The 20,932-nt window shown below is 37.4% G+C and overlaps 1 protein-coding gene across 1 annotated transcript in view; it reads right to left on the bottom strand.

Moving 5' to 3' along the window:
• Positions 1-3,702: 3,702 nt before the first annotated feature.
• Positions 3,703-20,932, bottom strand: part of USP7 (ubiquitin specific peptidase 7) — a 36,128-nt gene continuing 18,898 nt past the window's right edge. The window contains exons 14-29 of the mRNA XM_026858779.1: positions 20,559-20,693; positions 20,274-20,375; positions 19,483-19,588; positions 18,998-19,090; positions 18,046-18,113; positions 16,765-16,865; positions 15,240-15,393; positions 13,865-13,932; positions 12,627-12,735; positions 12,457-12,534; positions 11,973-12,073; positions 11,282-11,381; positions 10,357-10,476; positions 8,939-9,010; positions 7,931-8,021; positions 3,703-5,077 (exon numbers count right to left, since the gene is read on the bottom strand). Of these exons, the coding sequence (XP_026714580.1) occupies positions 4,971-5,077; positions 7,931-8,021; positions 8,939-9,010; positions 10,357-10,476; positions 11,282-11,381; positions 11,973-12,073; positions 12,457-12,534; positions 12,627-12,735; positions 13,865-13,932; positions 15,240-15,393; positions 16,765-16,865; positions 18,046-18,113; positions 18,998-19,090; positions 19,483-19,588; positions 20,274-20,375; positions 20,559-20,693 (1,605 nt within the window). The 3' untranslated portion in view covers positions 3,703-4,970. The remainder of the gene's footprint in view (positions 5,078-7,930; positions 8,022-8,938; positions 9,011-10,356; positions 10,477-11,281; positions 11,382-11,972; positions 12,074-12,456; positions 12,535-12,626; positions 12,736-13,864; positions 13,933-15,239; positions 15,394-16,764; positions 16,866-18,045; positions 18,114-18,997; positions 19,091-19,482; positions 19,589-20,273; positions 20,376-20,558; positions 20,694-20,932) is intronic.

Consider the following 20,932-nt stretch of genomic DNA (forward strand, 5'->3'; position numbering starts at 1 on the left):
CCCCTGGCGGGGCCCGGGGCGCGCTCCCGCCGCGGCCTGCCCCAGCGCCCAGCGGCATCAGGAGCCTCAGCGAAGCCCGGGCAGGCCTGCGCGGGGCCTGCTTCTTCAGCAAGGCTTTCGACTGCGAGACGTGGGAAAAACGTGAGTGAAAACCGTCAAGCAGCTCTTTTCGAGGCAAATCAAACCAAGGCACAGAGCTTGTGCTGGAGTCAGCTGGCCGTTGAGCCTGGCAGAGCCCACCGCCGAAGAGAACAGCAAACCCGAGAGGCTGTTGAAGAAAACTCTTGCTCGTAACCAAGCAGAAACTCGGTTTTTCGAGCCAGGGCAGCGTGCTGCAGCGCCCCACGCATCTCCGGCTGTAAGGCCCGACTTGATGCTGATCAGCATCCCTGAGCCTGGAACAGGACCTGGTGTCAGCAGGATCCCGTTAACAAACCCGGCCTTCCTCAGGGCCTGGGCGCGGCGGGTGGCCAAAGCAAACCACCTGAAAAGAAACTGCCCATTTTTGAAGTATTTTTACATTTTATAGGTGTAGAAACTCCCAACCTCTAAGAGGGGTGGGTAGTGCAGTTTCTCAAGTGAGGCATTTCTATAACGGAGCTTTTCCGATGCCTCCAGTGCCCTGCATGAAGCCCCGAGCCCACCCCCAAAAGCCTCTCTCAGCCCCCCGGTGCAACAAATGCAACTCCCAGAGCAGCTGCCCCGACTTCCACTCGGTACCCAGGTCAGTAACTCTCCATCCACTGGTGTCCCGACCTTCTTTGACCAAATGGAAAATAATAGCAAAACAATTAAATACACAAGCAGCCGCATAAATGTCAGCCCAACAGGTCTCATGCTCTTTCATGTATTTTTTTTAAATGTTGAGATTTTTCTCCATTTTAAAATCTGGCTGTGAAAGAGCAAGCTTTGCTGTTAAGCGGTGGTAAATAATGCATCAAGCTGGTAACATTTACGAAGAAAGGTGCAAAAACCAAAACCACATGAATATGTACATAACAAAGAAATTATTTAAGATGTGTAGGAGACATTTAACAGAAGTAGTTAGAGCATTTTTACACCAGTGTTTGGAGGCACAATACACACGTTTTTCATGAAAAATAAAGGATTCCAGCTACAGCCTGAGGCTTAGCAAATTTAATTTCCTGCTGCGCTTGGTACACATCTAACTTCAACATCACCCGGGACAGAAATGAAGTTGAACACAGATCTGAAGCCAGATTCAGGCATATTACAAGTGAACATTTGCCCCTTTTCCTGCCCCTAAAGACCAGGCTGGTGTAGAAGTGACACCACACCACTTCACACCAAACACTGGCACTTACTACACCTCAATATCCAAATGCTTGTTTAGTTTGTCTCAGAAAAAACAAGAGTTCAAAACCTGGAAATTGCCACAGAAGTCTGCATTTACCTTCTGGCCAGATCTTCCTATGCTATGGATGTCACTCTCGACACACAATTTGGCTGAATTTTGTCACATTTATCTCTTTGATCTAACCAAAATCATGCTGACTTCTGAGCGACCCATTAGCTTCCGCTCCCAATCTTTTCTAAAATGAACCGACAAGACACCGATCCAGCGTTTATCCTAGTCTATTTTATTTACAATATATACAGTTCCTACAGAAAACGATTTCTCACAAAGGATATTAAATAGCAAAAACACGGCGTAGCTTAGATCTGGGCACTGCCGCGTGCAGGCAGCCCAGAGCCCGCGGGACAGGCTGGTCCGAGGGCCGGCGGGTGCCGGGGCGGGGTGCTGGGTGCCAGCTCCGGAGGGGCAGGCGCTGAGGTAGATCCAGTACGCGGGAGGCACTGCACGCTCGGCACGTCCTGCGGCACGACATCGGCCCGAGCCCTCCGACGCGTCTTGCATTTGTCCTGGTGTTGCTAAGCAAGCCTTCTTGTATAAAGGGTGTTTTTGTTGGCTGTCACTCTCTAGTCAGCAACTATGTCACTGGTGTGATTTGCTTAGATTTCACAGAATGCTTTGGACTCCTTTAGGATAAAAGGCACTATGTAAATCTACAGGAACAACGCTTGCTATTTTCGTAGGGAGAATTCAAATGGGCCATTAACATCATGTTGCCTTGATGCTCTGTACCATGAAATTACATCCTTATTGCTTAACACTTATATTATCATTAACTTAATTTAATGCATTCACTGTTTATTATCCAGATAATTCCAAAATTTGAATAAGAAATGGAAAGCATGGTGATTTTGAAGACTCTATTCTTTAAAATTTTTTAGAATGAACTAAACATACTGCACCTGAGAAAACCTCCTGTACTCCTCTTCTCTTCATAGGTGTATGTTTCCACATTTGAGAAACAAGTTACTTGTGCTCCAAAAAAAAATTTCATAAAAAACTTTAATTATTGAAAACTGCATATGGAATGCCTTAATGTATCATCTTTTCAAAACTAGCGTGGGAATACCACAAATACTGAAGCAAAACCAGTAAAAACCAATCATCTAAAAATCAAAAGGCACCCAAAATTTACTTGGTTAGCATAATTTTCTTCTGAAATAGAAAGCATGGTGATTTCTTAAGGTATTTCCTAAAAGCTGACAACATCGCATAAATTAATGTGAAAACTTAGTGACATTCAGATACAAGGTCAATTTTATATCAAGTCTACCACAACATTAAATTCACAAAATATAATTAGGGCTTACTGCTGCTGACCAGAGTCTCTGATTTTACAGAAAAATTTTGAATACAAATCCTGACAAAAAGCCTGTAGAGACAACCCAAGTACTAGTAAAAACACCACCTGGATGGTGGTGTAATTCTCACCAGTTCAATGCAAATACAAATCAAAGGAAACCTTTATCCACTTAAGGCATGCCATTTAAGCATCTCCCTCTACCTGTAACCTATGCACTCTATGATCAAAAGAAAAAAAAAAAAAGTAAACAACTGGTTTGCCTTGTTTGGAAATAAGAGACAGTTAAAAGCACTGCAAGATATAAATTAAAAAGAAATCCAAACATGCCTAAAACTTGAGCAATTAATTCATTTTAAAGAGTGAAATAGATCTTAAAATTTAATTTTAAAATACTTGCTGGTGTTTTCAGTAATCACCAGAATCCATTTCATAAAACAGTATAAAGGCCATCACATATACGCAACCCCTACTAAATGTTTATTGATAGGTCTGAGAAAGGGAAGCTTCTAAGCACTTTTGTTTTGGTTATGAATACAGGGAACACATTACGGCAGGAATCTATTACTCTATTAAGAGAGCTTACCTTTAGAGACTCCAGATTTCACTTTACACCATTTATAATATTAGACTTGAGAATCTGGACCACAAAAATTTTGTACAGGCAGAGTCAAATCTACCACAAAGACTCTACTACAAGCTTTACAAACAAACTAGTAAAATAATTTTTCCATTTGTCTTATTTGTACACGGCTCCTTCCTGGAAAAGCTTTTATTTGTTAAGCTCAAATGTGACTAGTTAGGAGGTAAAAAAACAAAACCCAAAAAAACCTCCAAAACCCCAAACAATTAAACAGAAAACCCCACAAATTTTCCCCAAAACAACCAATACGAGGGTTATACAATTGTCAACACTTAAGAAAAAAAACACAAGTTTAGCAAAACCTCACGAATGAAAACATTTCCCAAAACTAGTTCCAAGGAAAGGAGAAATCTTCTTCAATGTCCATGTCATCACTCACCGAAAAAAATTTTATAGAAAATTTTATTCAACATACAACATTTTCCAGCAAAAAAAGGCAATATACAGGAAGAGTTGTTGTACACTGCGGCTACAGAAACAAAATAAAATACTGGAAAAGAATGTAAAATTAAAGTGTGAATTGCTGATTCTATCTTTACTGCACTCAAAACTAGACACGCGGCTGGCATTAGCTCCAAAATAAAAGGAAGCAGTCTGGGGACTGAAATAAAACTACACACAATGAATATCAACATCAGTGAAATTCACTTGCAGACTCACCCAACAAAATTAACCTCCAAGTGTTAAATTGTACATGTTCATTCATTAAATATACAATTTCATTTTTTCGTTTTTTCTTTTTTCTATTTTTTTCCTCCTTTTTTATACAAAGTCAACAGCTTACTAAACACTAGTGAGCATGCCCTCTGTGCTAAAAGGCTATTTCTTGTGTTTTCCCCATCTCTTCCCATGTTAACTAAATTAATGATATTTATAATCTTTTCACTTGCTTTTGCCAACTTTTGAGTGTCATTCTATTTGCCAGAAGATGGCATAATAAATTGCAACTGTATTTATCAATGGTTGAAAATTTAAGGAAAAGACCCAAATCTCTGTTTTTAGGACTCAGGGCATCCACTTGGCAAAATGGGATGCAAAGTAGTGACTAAATTAAACGAAAACTAGTTTATTAAAAAAGATCCTATGCAGCTGGAGGAGACAAAAATCCCGAATAAGTGCCAACAATGTACACAATGAAGTAGAGATTGCTATTTATTGATGATGTGAGTTTTTTGCATTTACAAATGCACAAAAATGTCATTTAAAGTATAACTGAAGGAAATAAATCTGATGTGAGTCTAAACATAAGACTTACTAGCTGCAGTGATGGTGAACACCATACTGGGAAGGGCAGCCAGCCAGCTTATGCCATCTATAAACGTACTACAGACAAATATTTTGCCAATGTCAACTGCTCTACTAAACTCTTCCCTCATTATGCTGACAATTGCCTTGCATTACGTTTACCATAAAATAACTCTCATTGGCATCCAAGCTTTATAAAAACACCTTCATTTTGCTCAAAAAGGGCAGTCAATAGATACAGAGAAGCCAAACTGAACAGCCTCAACAAAATAAAATTAACATCAGCAGCAAATCCTCTTGCTGAAGACTTCAGATATAGTGCACGTGTACCAAAGTTCTACAGTTGTTAAAAAGGTGCACACACACACTTATTTTTGTCCCTTGCCTTGACAATCTGGTTAAGTAAGTCAGTTATGGATTTTAATAGCTTTTTCAAGGTAAGTGTAGCGACTTCTCTTTGGGGCTTTATTGAAATGGTCAAGCCCTAGCCATGGCCTTGGATGAGACATGTTGCCTAGAAAAGAGAAGAGAAAAAAAAAAATAATGAAGCTTTAAGACTAAATTGGAAAGTTTCCTTTACACAAACTACTCCCGTGTGCTCTGTTCACAGTTTGCTAGGAATCAGAGGGTACGAAGAGAACTGCAGAACACTCTTACAGGCCACAGCCAACAGGGCAGCTTTCCTGACTGCTGCTTTCCTTCCAGTAATACATTTTACAGCTGTTTCTGGATCAGGTAGCTGTTTTTTCTCCTCTTCAGTCACTTATAGGAGTTTACAGCAGTGAAGTGTGTGCTAAAGCAAGAAAACTACTGTTATAATTTATGGCCACAGGCACATCAAAGTACCAGCTTTCACCAAAGTGCTGACCCTGTTTGAAACAGGAAGGCATCCATCTAAATACGACAACCTATAGTATTTGCCATATGATAAGTTATCTCTGCTGTATTAAGTTATTCTTATCCCCTGGCTTATGAGGGAATAGTTGTTAAACTCATGTAAAATGCACATAATTAGTTAATTAAGAAATCATGTAACTGACCTCTATTTTCTGAGACAAAAATTTCGTCATATTTAGATTGCAAAGATACAATTTTTTTTCATTCATTCATTCAATCCAATGTGGTTTCATCTATTGGCTAGTTTTCATGAAAAAACAGAGCCTGCGTAATTCTTGTAAATGGGAGAAATTCTCTTTTAAGATGTCCTCAATGCAGAGCATCAAATGTTCTTTGAAGTGAAATGATAAAGGCAGGAACTAAACAGCCCCCCAGCAAGAAAAGCACACTCCTGCATTCAAAGCCATCAACTGCATCCACTAAAGCATAAAACACTTGACCTTTTTGGTTGCCTGCATCTGCATTTTTAGATATATCTTCTTCAATCAAAATTATTTGTCTTTTTGTTTGACATAATGGTCGATGTCAAATATGAAAGAGAACTGCCAATCTTGCTGACTGGAACGTCTTTTAAAGAAAAAGAAACCAAGTCCTACACCATTAGCGCCAGCGCAATCACTGCGAGAGTGTGTCTTTGCAAAAGCAGATGGCCGCTGCTGACATCAGCTACGTCAATCAAATTAAGAGAATGCTAAAGCTTTGGTTCAATCAGTCCAGCATGTGTTAAAATTTGATATTTGTAGAAATGCATGAGCCCCACACCTTAAAAGACTACTTAGATAAGACGGCATTAGAACATCACTTTATCACCCCATGGAAGCATCTGGGGGTGGAGGGGGAAGGGAATGAATTCTATCCAAGTGTATTATTTCAAAGGAGCAACTTCCTGTGAACTCTCAAATTAAAACCATTTAATCTCACATTCTTTACAACTCCTACAAACAGGTCAAGTTCTCCCCTTTTCAATTTCTGCCATGTTCTGTACTTTTGACCTAGTTACCTGGTTAGTCTTTTTTGTTGTTTTGGCAATACTGGCTCTGCTTTGCTTGGAAAGTCCGGCAGTTCATTTCAGACTACTGCCTTCCCCTTCTCACCCCCAGAAAAATGACTCACAGAATAAAGTCAGGACTCTGCCTGCTCTGAACACCCAAGAAAGAGTTTATCTGTCCGTAGAGAAATGTTCACCTCCACATTCGTCACTCAGAGGCCCCTCACAACTAGTGCTGAAAAAGAGGTCCCGCCAGTGACACACTTCTCTGCTCACGGATGACTTGTGCAGATGCAGGCATTCAAAATTTTGGCAAGTCCACTCATATTCACAGCCATGAGCCATAATCCTGACTGTGTAACACACCACAACAGGGCTTTTTGCTAGGTTCCTGCAAAGCACTCAACAATAGTACAGGTCTAACCCTCCGTGGGTTTTGAAGTAAGTGGACAGTTACAGGATTTCTTTACAACTGTTAAATAAATCCAGAACCTAGCTTGAAAAAAAATATGAAAATTTGGCCCTAGCACAACCTGCCAACAAAAACCAGTTCTATTTTTTCTGACAGAGCAAGCTGTCCTCAATCTTGTTTCTACCAGACAGAGCAGCTCACAAAAAGCAACACTCAGCTAAGCTAGGGGAGGAAAAAAAACCCCAACGAATTAAAGGCTTTCAACAGAGCAGTCCTGACTGCAGATTCAAAGGTGCCATTCCCAGCTGGAACTCTCAAAAGATGACTGTGGTGGAACTCCTGAAGGATTAACCCGTTTTTTCCTATGGGTAAATTCCTCAGAGAACAGAGCTTTAAGTATCAGTCAAGTAAACAAGATGGTAGATCATACCATACAGAGACACATTGGGAACAGAGCTGCATTTGTAGCAGCTGAGGTGAAGCATCTCTTAGGAGAAGAAAATCTAAACAGCATCTTATTCATGTATGTAATATTCTTGTCAGATTCTTCAGATTTATTGAAGATATTAATAATGAACAAGAAGTATCTTCAATGAATATGAGAATTCAAATACCTCTTTGCAGCACACTTAAAAGAAGAATCTTACAAAAATGCACCTTAGTATTTTTTAGGAATCACACAAGCACATACTCCAGTAACAATGTGAAAATCAAATGTACAAGGGAGCAGATGGACAACACAGATCAGGTGCAACTGACATTGTAATCCTCTTCTGTAAAGCATGTTAGACTGATATTTGACCCATTTGGTCACTCAGATGCAAACTTCTAACTCACAAGGAAACAGATTATTATTTATATGCCTGTAAAATACATAAACTCAGACTAACATATACACTTAAAAGTGTGCATGCAAGTGTTTATAAATACTTGCTTAGTTACTACAATATAATGTATTTCATGTACAAAGAACAAACTCTTTCTGCATCCTGAGTTAAGGATAATCATGTTATAACAACTGGCAGAGCAAATTCAGCAGATCAAAACTGTCAGGTTGTCTAACAACTTACCAGGTTGGGGCTCAAAATCTTTCAAGTTCACTTCATACTCATCTTCATTGAGATATTGGTGTCGGCCCATCATTACAATTGCAAATTTAAACTATGAGAAGGAAAAAAAAAACCTTCAACTAGTAAGATACTGCATTAAAATAAAGCCTTCAAGTCTAATTTCATAGTCTAGCTTGCAGCTGGTTGTAAGTAGTATTCTTCAGGGGATGATAAGGGCCAATCCTGTTTTAAAACCTTCATCGTCAAAACTGTATATATAATGTGATAAAATGAATGGTCAGGAAACCATGAACCTGCATCTACAGTGCTGTGTCCAAGTTCAGGGCCTTCAGGGGAAAAAAAAGAGATGGCCACAACCTGCAGCAAGTCCAGCACAGTCCAATAAAACAGCTGGAGGCTGGAGGCCGTGGCATACAAGAAGCCAAGGGAAATGGGTTTGTTTAGCCCACCGAAGAAAAGGCTAACAAGGGGTATCTAGTTTTCCGCTGACTGAAGGGTGTTACACAGAAGCAGACTCTTTCTCAGAGTTGCACAGCAAAAGGACCACAAGTTGCAAAACGAAAAATTTTTATTACAGTGTAAGGAACAAAATAAAGCCTTCACAATGATAGTAGCAATGCTCTAAAATACAGCGTCCAGAACGTGGCAGAATTTTCATCCTTGGGAGTTTTCAAATTGCAACTAGGTAAAACCCTGATCAACCTGACTTGACTTTAACTTAGTTCTGCTCTGAGCTGGAACCTGAAGTGGGTGGCCTCTAGAGGTCCTGCACCACCTAAACTTCTAGATTACTTTAATGTTCTGCCAAGTATCTCCTTTGATGCAGGTCAGAAATACTACTCTGACACAGCCTAGCTAATTTTTGCAGAAAAAGCATTATTTAAGTCTAGCAACTGTTCTAGTGATCAAAATCTACAGTTATCCCAAATCTGTGGTGTTCCAGCTTCTTAAAGTAAACACTTTTAGGGTCTACAATCAGCAATAAAAACTCTTCCAACTTGCCATTACCTTTTCAAATTCTTTTTCTTGTATGTCCAGCATTGTCTGAATCCGCTTCATAACCTCTCTGAAGTGTTCACCCTAATAATTACAACAAGATTTTTAACGTAAAAAAAAAAAAAATCTAGGAAAAAAAGGGATACTATTATTTTTTCCTGCTTCAAGCTTCACTGAAATAGACTGCCTTGACTACTTCTTTACAAAAACCATACAAGCATCAGCTTCTGTAGTTTTGGTATTGTAGTACTCCACTACTATATGGAATAACATACAACTTGCTATAAATCCAGCAACTTTAAGTCTTATTGATTCATCATTATGCAAACTGTTCCACAGATCAACCAAGCACTGCAAGCGATACGTGTAAGTCAAGTTAAAGGTAAGAAACAAAATTAGAAAATTAACCAGCAAAATAGGGATTTGGGAAAAAATTTACATATCCTTTCTAAGCATATTACTTTTTTAAACCTCTACACCTGTGATGCTCCCCCCCAATTAGTAACTTTTTGTAGTACGTTTCTGCACGCTGTGTACGTACGCTGCCCATAAAAGTGATTGATACCATCAACTTAAAGGTCAGTAATATATATCAACTGTCATAGAGAGGGAAATGCAGGTGCAAAAGGTTTCCACAAGAAATCAGTACACAGATTTTACCCTACATTGATCAAAAATATGGAAAACCAGTGAAATTCTATGGGATACAGACATGCAGATATTTCTCATTCCAACACTCTTCTAAAAGTAGGTGATTTTCATACAAACTAACATACATGAACCAGAAAAAAGTTAGAAGCAAATTGCTAACTGCCCCCAGAAATACACTTTGATATTAAAAAAATCACTGTGATATTCAGCTAGAGCAGCACCACACAAAAACTTAAGAATTTAAATTCAGCTTTCAAAATTAGCTTCCACTCTTAACTCCTAGCCCTAGAAGATAAAGCACTTCAAATTACACAAATTATGAAATGCAAAGTCATCTTAGAAAAAGTTGGAGAAAGCAAACTCATTTTTCATAACCACGTGTCTCAGTAGGAAGGCGAGAACCCAGGGCCTAGCCCCTTCTGCCAACAAGGGTGCATCACAGTTACTGAAGTGGTGTTAGAAGTAGGATTCTGGGTTTGCTGGGGGGGTTCTGCAAGTGGGCCGGGGGTAGTATTGCTTTGGTAACATTTCAAGTCCTTGGCCGATGCAGAATGCCTACTTTCTTGATATTCACTGAAAACACTAAGCAATCTCTATATGCAAAAGAGAACTAAGATGGTAAATTATTTAACCACAAAAGGCATATACGGGACCAAACCTTTTCTACAGAAGCGATACTTTCTGATACGCTTTTTGTACTAATCAATTTCTTTGACAGCACTTTTAAGAAATCATCATCAATATAATCCCATGGGGAGAAAGAGAGAGGCATACTGTACCTGGTGTATCCTCAGCAAGAATGGAATTCCAAATGTCCCAAAAACCTCTTTGTGGAAATGTGCCACTGTGATTAGCATCTCATTTTCTTTATCTATATCTACCTGGTCCAGAGGAATTTCCTAGATCCAGACATAAAATTATGATTGCAATCAGCTAAAACTTCCTCAAGTAACTAAAAGCATTGCTGATTTACTGTTACTGATGTAGAACAGGTCTATTTAAAAACAATTAAAAGAACCATGGTGTTTGACAGTCTTTACAAGAAACGCTCATCCCTGCCATGACAGCATTTCATCCCCTACCCAATAAAGTCTGTCCTGGCTTCCCCAGATGACTTTTTTGACATGAAATCTTCTATCAGCTGTAGTAGTAGCTGATAGCAGTATCACAGACCTCTTGTCATCTCGTCGTTACATTTTACATTGGAAACTTTTTAAAAAAATTTCTGATCTTTAAGGCAAGTTAACAGATTTGAATGATGAAATGTTTAGAAAAATCACGTAAGAAGTAGAATTTGGCTCAAGAAGCTCAAACTTAACAGAAAAGGAAACAAAGTCTTCTAGATTTAGAGTATGAAAGTGGATTCTAAGCATGAACGTTTATATCGTGTGTCCTCAAACAAACCTCGGAATTATTACGAAGGCAGCAAATGTCCTATGGACAATCCTTTGCCAGGTCTTTGTGTATTGTTATAATAAACACACCCCAAAAATTAAAGAATGAAATCATTATAGGGAAGCAAATGGAACAAAGGAAAAAGTTTAGAAGGAGCATCTTTAAAAAAAATGTATATATTATCATGTAATCCAGCTTGTTGCAAGTATCACAGTATTTGAAAATCAGAATCCAGAAGAAGAGAATTACCACTTGAGTTTCTTCTCTCAAAGGCAAGTTTCAAAGTTTCTTTAAGAAAGTAATATTTACCTCTATTCGAAACGTTCGACTTGTTGCAGGTGACAAACACTCTAACAGCTCATCTTCCTGATGGACACCGATTATTTTGTAACTTACAATTTCTAGCAGCCTTAAAAATAAACAGACAGGAAAAACAAAAAAAACCACCCCACAATTAAAAAAAAATTAATGCAACATCTCTTTCTCTAACCTTGAGAACGATTAGCATAGTCAGGATGTAAACAGATGCTACTACTGGTTTTGTAAAACTCTAAATTCAGTCTTTAGTAAAAATTAAGCAGTAAAGTTATAAGAGGTTAAACCAGGAGTAATTTGTGGTAAAAAGAGAATCCAGTATATGCAATTACAAGACAAAGATTTTTAATTTATCTTTAAATGACCTCACTTTTAACTCCTGAGAAATGAACAGCATGAAACGCTTGAATTAGAAACAATCATTAAATTGTGAATTAACAAATGACATTGATAAAACTTACACATCTCAAGGATGTAACCACTAAACACAAAATAAATAATTATATAAAGTTTATATTAATAGATAATAAGAACTCTCTTAACAATGAGAATCTGGAAGCTTTTTATTTTTAACATGGTATTGGACTTCACTTTATATTAATGACAGTACTTTTAATTCTATGGATACTTTACGGCATAAAATCCACACGATGACATAAAAGAAATAAAAACCTTACAGCCTTACCTTAATTTCCCTGAACCTTTTTCAGAGAGTTCTACAACTTTTTTACATTCTTCTAACAGGTCCCGCACACACCCATGCTTATCTGGATATACTGTTATTTCCTACAGAGTGTGAAACAGAGAAATTGTTAGAAAATCTGAAAATGTAAATGACCACATTAAGTCACAGAATACACTGGATTATCATCATCAAAAAATCATCTTTAAAAATAACAATTACTAAAGTGAACACCTATGTTATTTTCAAAATTTTTGTTAAGAACTGACACAATTTTTAAAAAAATTTTGGGGGTGGTTTTTTTTGGTGGCGGGTTGGGGGTTTGGTGGTGTTTTTTGTTGTTTTTTGTTTGGGTTTTTTTTTCATAATGTACAAGTTTGTTCTAATTTTGTGTTATTCAGGGACAACAGAGCATGTGAGCCACAATCAGCCATACCAGTTTTGACACAAAAATGACAGCAAGCATGTAACAGCCAGCCTCACTCACCTCTTCCCTAAACTGGCTATTTAGCCATATGCATTTAAAACTTCTTCTGTTTTCAAAATCAGTTATTTTCATTTTGAGCTTAGGGAAGAAAAGAAAAACACTTTAGGCATACTTTGAATAGGGCAGAATTATTTTTTTTAACTTGCACCATAAAAACAAAAGACTCTTACCTGTTGATAGTAAAGTTTTTTAGGTTGCCTAGGCTTGAAGAACTGCAGAAGATCTCTTAAAGTACCTTCGTAATTATGCCTAAGAGGATTACCAGGGCCATCCCTATAACTACAGAAGGAAAAAGAAATTTAAATGTCTTTTTACAAGCCGTCACTGCTCAGTAAATTGAAGTACCAAGTACATTTTTATTCCTGGCTTCCAGTTTCACATAATTGCTAGCACAGCCTGAGCAGCATTATATTCAGTGTTATAGTGATTTTTAAAAACAGGTGAGTTTATGGGAACAGAAGTACCACCACTCGCTGTGCCTGTTGACTCTCTGGGACGTTTACAAGCTCACCTTTAATGCCGCAGGGTGGCAGACCTACATTCCTCTGAAACTACCAGTATAGCAGCACATGCTTTAGATTCACATGAAAGGTTAATCTGTGGAGCCACATGACACAGCAAATTCCAGAGTGACCACAGCACTGTAAACTATAAAGAGCTACTCAAATTACAACAGTGTCATTGATGATGGAGATACCTACAGGTTAATAAAGAGCAATCTACATTTACACAGATATAGAAGATGATGTGTTTTGTGTGTGTGTGTGCTATTCCTGCAGCATATACATGTAGCTACTAATATGCTGTTTTCTTCTATAATTTTATACAGATTCACATCCAGTTTTATATAACTGTGCCCAAGAACACCAGAAAGGTCCCTTTTAGCAGCTGTGAACTTGTTAGATCATTGTCATCTTCATAAAACCTCATTTGCAGACTTTGGGGGAGGAGGGGGAAAATCAGTGAAGTAAATCCTGCATTTAAATGTGTAAAGTCAGCAAAAATTCTGCTTTTACATGCACTTGTTTCTGCTCTCTTCCATTCTAGAAACCTGCATTCACTGAAACAGCACTTGCATTACCTTAATAATTTGTCCCATGCAGTAAGGCTTTGAAGGACTTAATGATTTTAGAAATTTAAACAGTGATCCTTCAAAATGCATCTGTTTTCAATGACACTTACTGGAACTCTTCTAAAACGTGCAATTCTTTCAGGCTTTAGAGCCAGCCATTGCAATACTTAAAACTCTCTATATGACTTGCTGTGCATGCCAGAATGCTAACTTTTTACTGGTGAAGGATTAATTAACAATCTGGAAAAACCACCAAGTAACTGTTACCTATCTATATTTGGGCTAAGTATTTTAAAGAATAGTTTAGGCACACAACACTAAGGAAATTCATCTTACCCTTGGGACTTGAAAAACTGTAATAGCATTGGATCCGTATTAAGTCTTTGCGCAACTGTCTTTGCAACCTGCAAATAAATTTTTTTGTAAATTCTGATTTATGACAATGCTCTATCACATTCTTTACACATCAAGAACATTATGCTGCTGAAATTCTGAGACAAACCCACTATGTCCACTTCCCCAAGGCAAAATAAACTATCTTCCAAACAGTTGTCAGAGTAAGATATACTATTAAAATTAAAAAAAAAAAAAGAAGAAACTGTTTTGTTACAATAAATCACTGTCACCAAAAGGCCACAAAATCTACAACAATAACTCTACTCCTCTTTTGGGTTTTGGTTGGTTGGTTTTATGTTTGGGGGTTTTATTGTTTGTTTTTTTTAAATTATAGTATTATTGGGGAAATAAGTCAAGACTTGCTCTTTGTTAACTGCCACTGTTCTTTAATTCACTCCAAGGAAGTTAGCTTGCTGGGTGATATCACCACATTATTCTCATCAGTATATTTCACATCACTGCCTCACAAAAAGCATGGGGATTCTCCTTTTCCCTTAGCAAAAAAAAACTATGAAGAACTTACATTTCAAGTAAAAATGAACTAAGAGAAAGTGAGTTGCCACAAAGCAGATGATGAGAACAGGATAGCAAAGTCATCCCTGACTTCCCCTGTGTATGCAGGTCCTCAAAGATCCTGCCTTTGCTGACAGAAAATAAACTGTCTGGTTTTAAATGATCTTTTGACAATAACAAAAGCAACTACAGGAGACCTGTAGGAAGCCAAATCTACTCAGGCTCTTAATAAATCAGTCTGAATTTATTTTATTTTTAGAAATTTTTTTTAAAGTTTCATTGTCCAGTTTTCCTCTTCTAAACACCCCAGGTCATCCTTTATGAACATAACTGGTTGGATCTGTTAGTACCACTGAGCATTAAACAGCATTTTGTGAAGAAAGCAATACAGTTTGTTCTACAAAATTAGTATTGTTGGTGATATTACAAGCAGAAAATAGGTATCACTGGATTCCCAAGGTATTCTCCTTTTAACAGCTAAATAGGTTGAGCAAGTTTTACATGTCACTTAGAAAGCAAACACATCATTTCATTAGAATATCATTTCCCTGGCAGAGAAGAATGGTCTATCAAGAAAGAATCCTATTGTCAAGTGACTGATTATTAATAAATCTAGAGGGTCTTAGAGTATTTTCTTTTCACAAGCATTAGTGGCTTCCTTAAATTTGTCATTACCACAATGCAAAAAGTGTACAAGAACAGATCTACTCTTTTCTAAAGTATATATTAGTGCACCTGTGAACTAGTGCAAGTTACTTTCAGAACAAGGAAACAAAAGCTGAGAAACAAATAGGACACGTGCCTGAAAGTAATTCATCCTATTGGATAAAGTAACAACAAAGCCTGGGTCATTGGGGATGGTTTTATCACAGAAAATGACATCCACACGATGATAGAGGTCTCGGAAGTATTCTTTAGCTGTTGGTAGCTCGCTGTTATCATTTTCTGGGTCATCCCTACAAGAGCAAACAAATGATAATACCATTACATATCATGTTGTCACACATACCAGCAGACAGGGCTTTTAAAAATGTGTTCTACAGTAAGTCAGCAACAGTTGAGAGATACAGAAAGTTTAGAAACCTTTTAAAAGAGCCACCACTCATACACAGTAGAACTAATACAGACAGTAGCGACCCACACCTCTGAGTATTTCTGTGCAGTGCAAGGGCAAAGCACTCGCACGCTGTGCTCGCTCATCTGGCAATACTCTGAATCCAGCTGTTCAAAGCATCATTCTAGCAGTCGTCATCCCTCCTTCCCACCCTGGCACATTACTGTGTGTCTGTATTAATGCTGCCACAGCTTTCCACATACTCCTGTATTAATTACTTTGCAGAGAGGCCAGATGTACAATAGCACTCCTCGAACCACAGAAGCAAACCAGTTGGCACCAATGCTGGTTTGGGTCACTACTGACTGGTACCCCTATCTTCTCAGTGGAGAAATAGCACCAGGGTACAAGCTGTGCACTTACCCGGGAGTCAGCAGCCAGCCAAAGGTGCATAACACCAACTGGGTCAACAGGGAATGCGAGTTCCAAGGCATGACATGAGAAATACATTCATCTCACATAATCTGGGGTAAGAGTGCTGAAGACAGACTAGCTGGCTTCCACCCACTGTCAGCCCATGGAGAGAAACAGAGCAACACAGTTGGGTGTGACCATCAGAAGTGAGAGCATAGAAATGCTGATTTATAGCCCTGACAAGCTTATGAAAGATCCCTTTAACGGATACAAGATGCAGGAGTTCTCCTTCTGCCTTGGAGAAAACTCCAGTTGAAGCACCAGTACACCTATGAGTTGCCCAGACAAACTGGGAGCATCTCATCACTGTAGACCAGTAAGGAACTTACTGTGAGCACGAGTAAAAGGGAAAAAAAAAGGGAAAAAATTTTGGTTCAGTTCTAAACTGAAAGGAGCTCCAAGCCAAGAGCCTCGTACAGTGGTAACGATACTGAGCTTGAGATCTGAAATGCTGGTAGGCTCTTCAGTGTCTAAGTTACAGTGGCTCCAAGGGAAAAGCTACAGAACTCAGATGCATTGCTGAACCACTCTTTGGTAATATTAAGGCCTATTTTAGGTTGTTAGTTTTATAAACTAGGATGAAACCTTCTTTTCCTTAAATAATGTGGCATGTGGTAATTAAAATACTACTGTTTATTCAGAGGGGAAATGAAAAAAATAAATTAGAACTGCTGAGAACATTTCTACTGTTGGAAAATTACACTTTGCTCTTGTTAAAAATGCTAAGTTAAAGGAAGTTCTGCTTTCAGAGTGAACCAGGTGATTTAATTGCAATAAGCTAGCCCCCTAAAATACATACTTCTGAAACACTATGATGTCGCCATCCATGAGTTCATCAAGAGCTTTATCGAGAGATACATCATAGTCTTGAATCCTTTCTGTTAAATTGGGTTTAACTTCCTGCAATAGAAAACAAAAATCGTTGATCACTAAATAAACAAAAGACACAAACAAAGGTTACAATAGTGAAGATGCCATCAGCTTGCATCTTCTTTCAACTGAAACAAATGGATGTATCCATGCACAAAGAAAATATAATCTTAGGTCCAGATACATCTAATTACTATTGATAAAGCTGGCTGCTCATTTTTACCTTTGGAGTCTCACTCAAATTACTTTAATTTTCAAAACTATTTTATTATTCAGCGTTACCTATTCCAAAATTCAGAGATTAGATTTTTCTACTGATGCAGCTTCCAGAAGCTTAGAGAACACAGGTTATGCTCACTTATTTTAATACCGCAGAACTTTTGTACAGCAATTCACCTATCTTTTATGCTATATGCATTTTTAGTATGACTTTATAGGGTTGGTTTTTTTAATATCTATATGCATTTACATAAGTGCACTTGTAGGTTGACCTCCTGGGATAAAAGCACCTCTCTAAATAAACTGGAATCAAATGGCAATGCTGACCTGCACAGAGTAAAGTACCTGACAGTTCTGCTTTTTAGGAAGAAAGTGTGTGTGCTCCCCTGGAACCACCAGAGAGAGCAGCATGACTGCTAACAAAAATCACAACAAAAAAACAACTCCTTGTTCTTACTATAACAAAAGACTTCGTCTTAGCAAGATTTGTATCTTCGGCGCTCAAGAAATACAGCAGTTATAAAGATCTGCTATTTCTGTATTTGGACAGAAACACACTAGCAGACTAAGCATTTTGTTTGCAGACTGTTAACTTAGGGAAGGAAGATGATGCAACATTTTCTCAACTCTGCTGTCTAAGGAGGGCACTGAAAATACAACGGCCAATAATGTTAGCAGCATTAGCTCCTCTAACACTGCAAATCAGAGGATATGCTCAGATTTAGCACAGCAAAGCAGCTCATGTAGGACTTCATGTAGACATTTTTTGGTTTTAAGGCCTCACACTTCTGTTTAAGTCTGTTCTGAAGTTAACTATCTCCTGCTACTCTCTTGCAGCACTGTAGACTTCAAAACCACAGGTTAAAGAGTGCTTATGATTTATAAATCAGCGTTGTTATGAGCAACCTTTTTTTTAACCAGTAAAGCTTCTTTTTCTCTAGTTATAGCATGTAAAAGTCAAAAATGTTACAAAAAGTCTATCAATCCAAACCTCATAGAGGATAAGGTTAGTTTCTTGTGGAAATCCTGCTCTCTCACACATAACTGGAAGCAAGTCACCTATTGGAAAAGAAAAGGAATGTGAAATGTGTTGCACTTTAATCCCTAGTGATATCTGCAAAAAAGAGAGAACCTATTTTCCTACTCTAGATAAAGAGTTTTAAAATGCCTAAGAAAGAGAGCCTTCCAGGTTAAAGCTTCCCTCACTGACATTCAACCCAGAGACAGATTTTAAGGTTTCCTTCCACTTCATCTGAACAACACCACCAACAAAACGTGCAAGACCATCCAAGATCAAAGAGATGAAATAACACTTTTCCTTCCCCAGAGAAAAATTTTCATCTCTTTAAAAAAATTTTAAAAAGACAGCTAAAATAAAAAATTTGAAAGCATGTACATGTCAACAAAACAAGACATAACGAATCGAGGTATTTTTACTCAGTGGACATTTGCTGAAATCTTTAAATTGACCCATATGAAAACCAAGGCTCACACCCAATTCAGTCTGAGCAGCTGTTCTCAGGCTGCCGTAGTGAAAAGTTGTAGAAGAGTTATTTTAAAAGCTAGTGCAGAAGTACATTCCACAAAAAAACCCATCCCTTGAAATAGGAGGAAAAAACTAAACTGAAGAGCAATATCAAATCACAAAGCTTTACAGCAAGTCGGAAAGAGCTGTTTATGTTCAGCAAACCTGCAACAAAATATTAACTGACAGCCACCAGCGTATTAAGGCAATGCTCTCAGCACTGAAGTTTCACTGACACAACATGGGGAAGAAAACCATCAGGTGTTGGGAGAAATCAGAATTTCTCATTTCAGTGATACCTTTACAGCCTACCTTTTGATTTCAGTATTAAAACTAATATTAAAAGAAAAAAAATGTGCAATCTATTGTCTTTAAAAAACGCCAATTCTAAACAAGGGAACTGAATTTTAGAACTCACGTATTTTACAGGATATAGGTGTGTAGATATGTCCACAATAATTCAAACTCCGAGTCTTCGGATCATACATCTTTAGGAACAACATTACATCATCTGCAAATTAAGAAACAAGTTTTAAGTAAGGCTTATTTGAGTATGTTGGTGGGGCAGAGTATCACCTAGATACTTTTCTGTAAGCAGTAAGGAAAACATGTCTTTGATTTATTAATTTGATTAATGGCCTTAAAATATTCATAAATGCTGCTTTTTTATAAATCAACTTTTTATGTGTATATAAAAAAATTTATTTAGTTATCTTCAAAAGATGTGAAACATGTCTTACACTTAAGAAATGAATGAAAATCTGCATGAGAAAAATTAATCTCAGCACTGCAGTTTGATGGGTACATCAATGTCATAATTGAAAAAAAGAAGTGCACATTATCTGAGATATACCCAAAATAAAAGTATTTTTTATTTACTCAAGTTTTAGCATATATGCTTACGATCTTTATCAAACTTGGGTAATGTTGCTCCAGTAGCAGCCATCTCTGGATCTACTGTTTCCAAAAATATTGTCCATGGATTTTCATTGTCACTGAGCTCAATCATCTATGTAGAAAGATATGGAAGAAGAAAAGAAGTCTCTGAAGAATATAATATAACCTGATATCTGCATTTTCATCAAATACAAGAACTTTATGTCATTCTATGAGTGGGAGAATTTTTTTTTAGTTGCATTAATGAAAGGAAGTTTACAAAGTTTAAGAGAAACAACAGATATAAAAACACCAAAAAAATTTTAATGAAGCACAAATGACAGGTTTTATTTAAAATGGACATATTTATTTTTCATTTAAAAAAACCAAACCAAAACAAAACAAAAAAAACCCACACCACCTACAGCTATCTGTATTATGGCAAGAAAATTACTTCACTTTAGAAGTAACAAGACAGTGAAACCAATCACTGTTTTCTGTGGTTTTACATTTTAAGCAACACATTTTATTAAATCCAGAGGTTTTGCCCAAATAATAGAGGACTCAAAAAGACATTTCTGTTTGAAATCTACCAAAACCAACGAACATGCTTTTTTCACGGAAGAAAAATCATGCACTATACTCCTCCCTGCTCTCCAAATCAATCCACTAAATCTCAAATCTTCTCAAGTATCAAACTTTACCAGATATAGATTAAATTAAAACCTGAAAAATTTGATGTCCCAAAATTGCAGATTCTTAAAGAACTAAAAATCACAGGTCATATACAGAAATAACGTCTGTCAATGAATATTTACCGTTTTATTGCCATCTGCTTCGTTATCTAACATTGCAGGTCTTTTTGTTCCATTACTTCTAGCTTGCATTGGCCATAATCTGATTTGATCCTGGGGAAATCCCTAAAATAAATGCAAATTGTGACAGAAAATAGACACCAAAAAAAGCTAAGATGCATTTATTAAACCCAAACAGATCCTCTACTTTTAAAGCTCTAAATTACAACTGCTGCCAGTACTTGGAGAATATAAAGACTATGAAGCAACCATAATGTAATAAAACATACAGAACTACAGAAAACTTACCATTGTTTGAGAGAGATTTTGAACGAATTCTGTAAGCGTGGAGTTTTTTAATACTTTGAAAACAGTGTATTTCACTTTTTCTTCATCATACATATCATTGCCTTGGTGACCACAGAACTGATCCTCTGCCACTATCTGAAAAATTACATTTAAAGGTTACTACTCATACTAAACTCAGCTGCATGGTGGTGCATGTTCTCATGATGCTCCACTATATAACGACATCAGCTCTCTGGATAGTGGCACACTGCTCACACTATTCATGTTCTCACGAAGAAAATTTGCAAATATACACATTATAATGAAATTAAAAACCTCTTGTTGATAGTCAAATCAGTGTAAGTAATTAAAATACAATAATTCTTACAAATCCT

The sequence above is a fragment of the Athene cunicularia genome (genome assembly GCF_003259725.1).
Source record: "Athene cunicularia isolate RWA chromosome 14 unlocalized genomic scaffold, athCun1 chr14_part1, whole genome shotgun sequence".
NCBI lineage: Eukaryota > Metazoa > Chordata > Aves > Strigiformes > Strigidae > Athene > Athene cunicularia.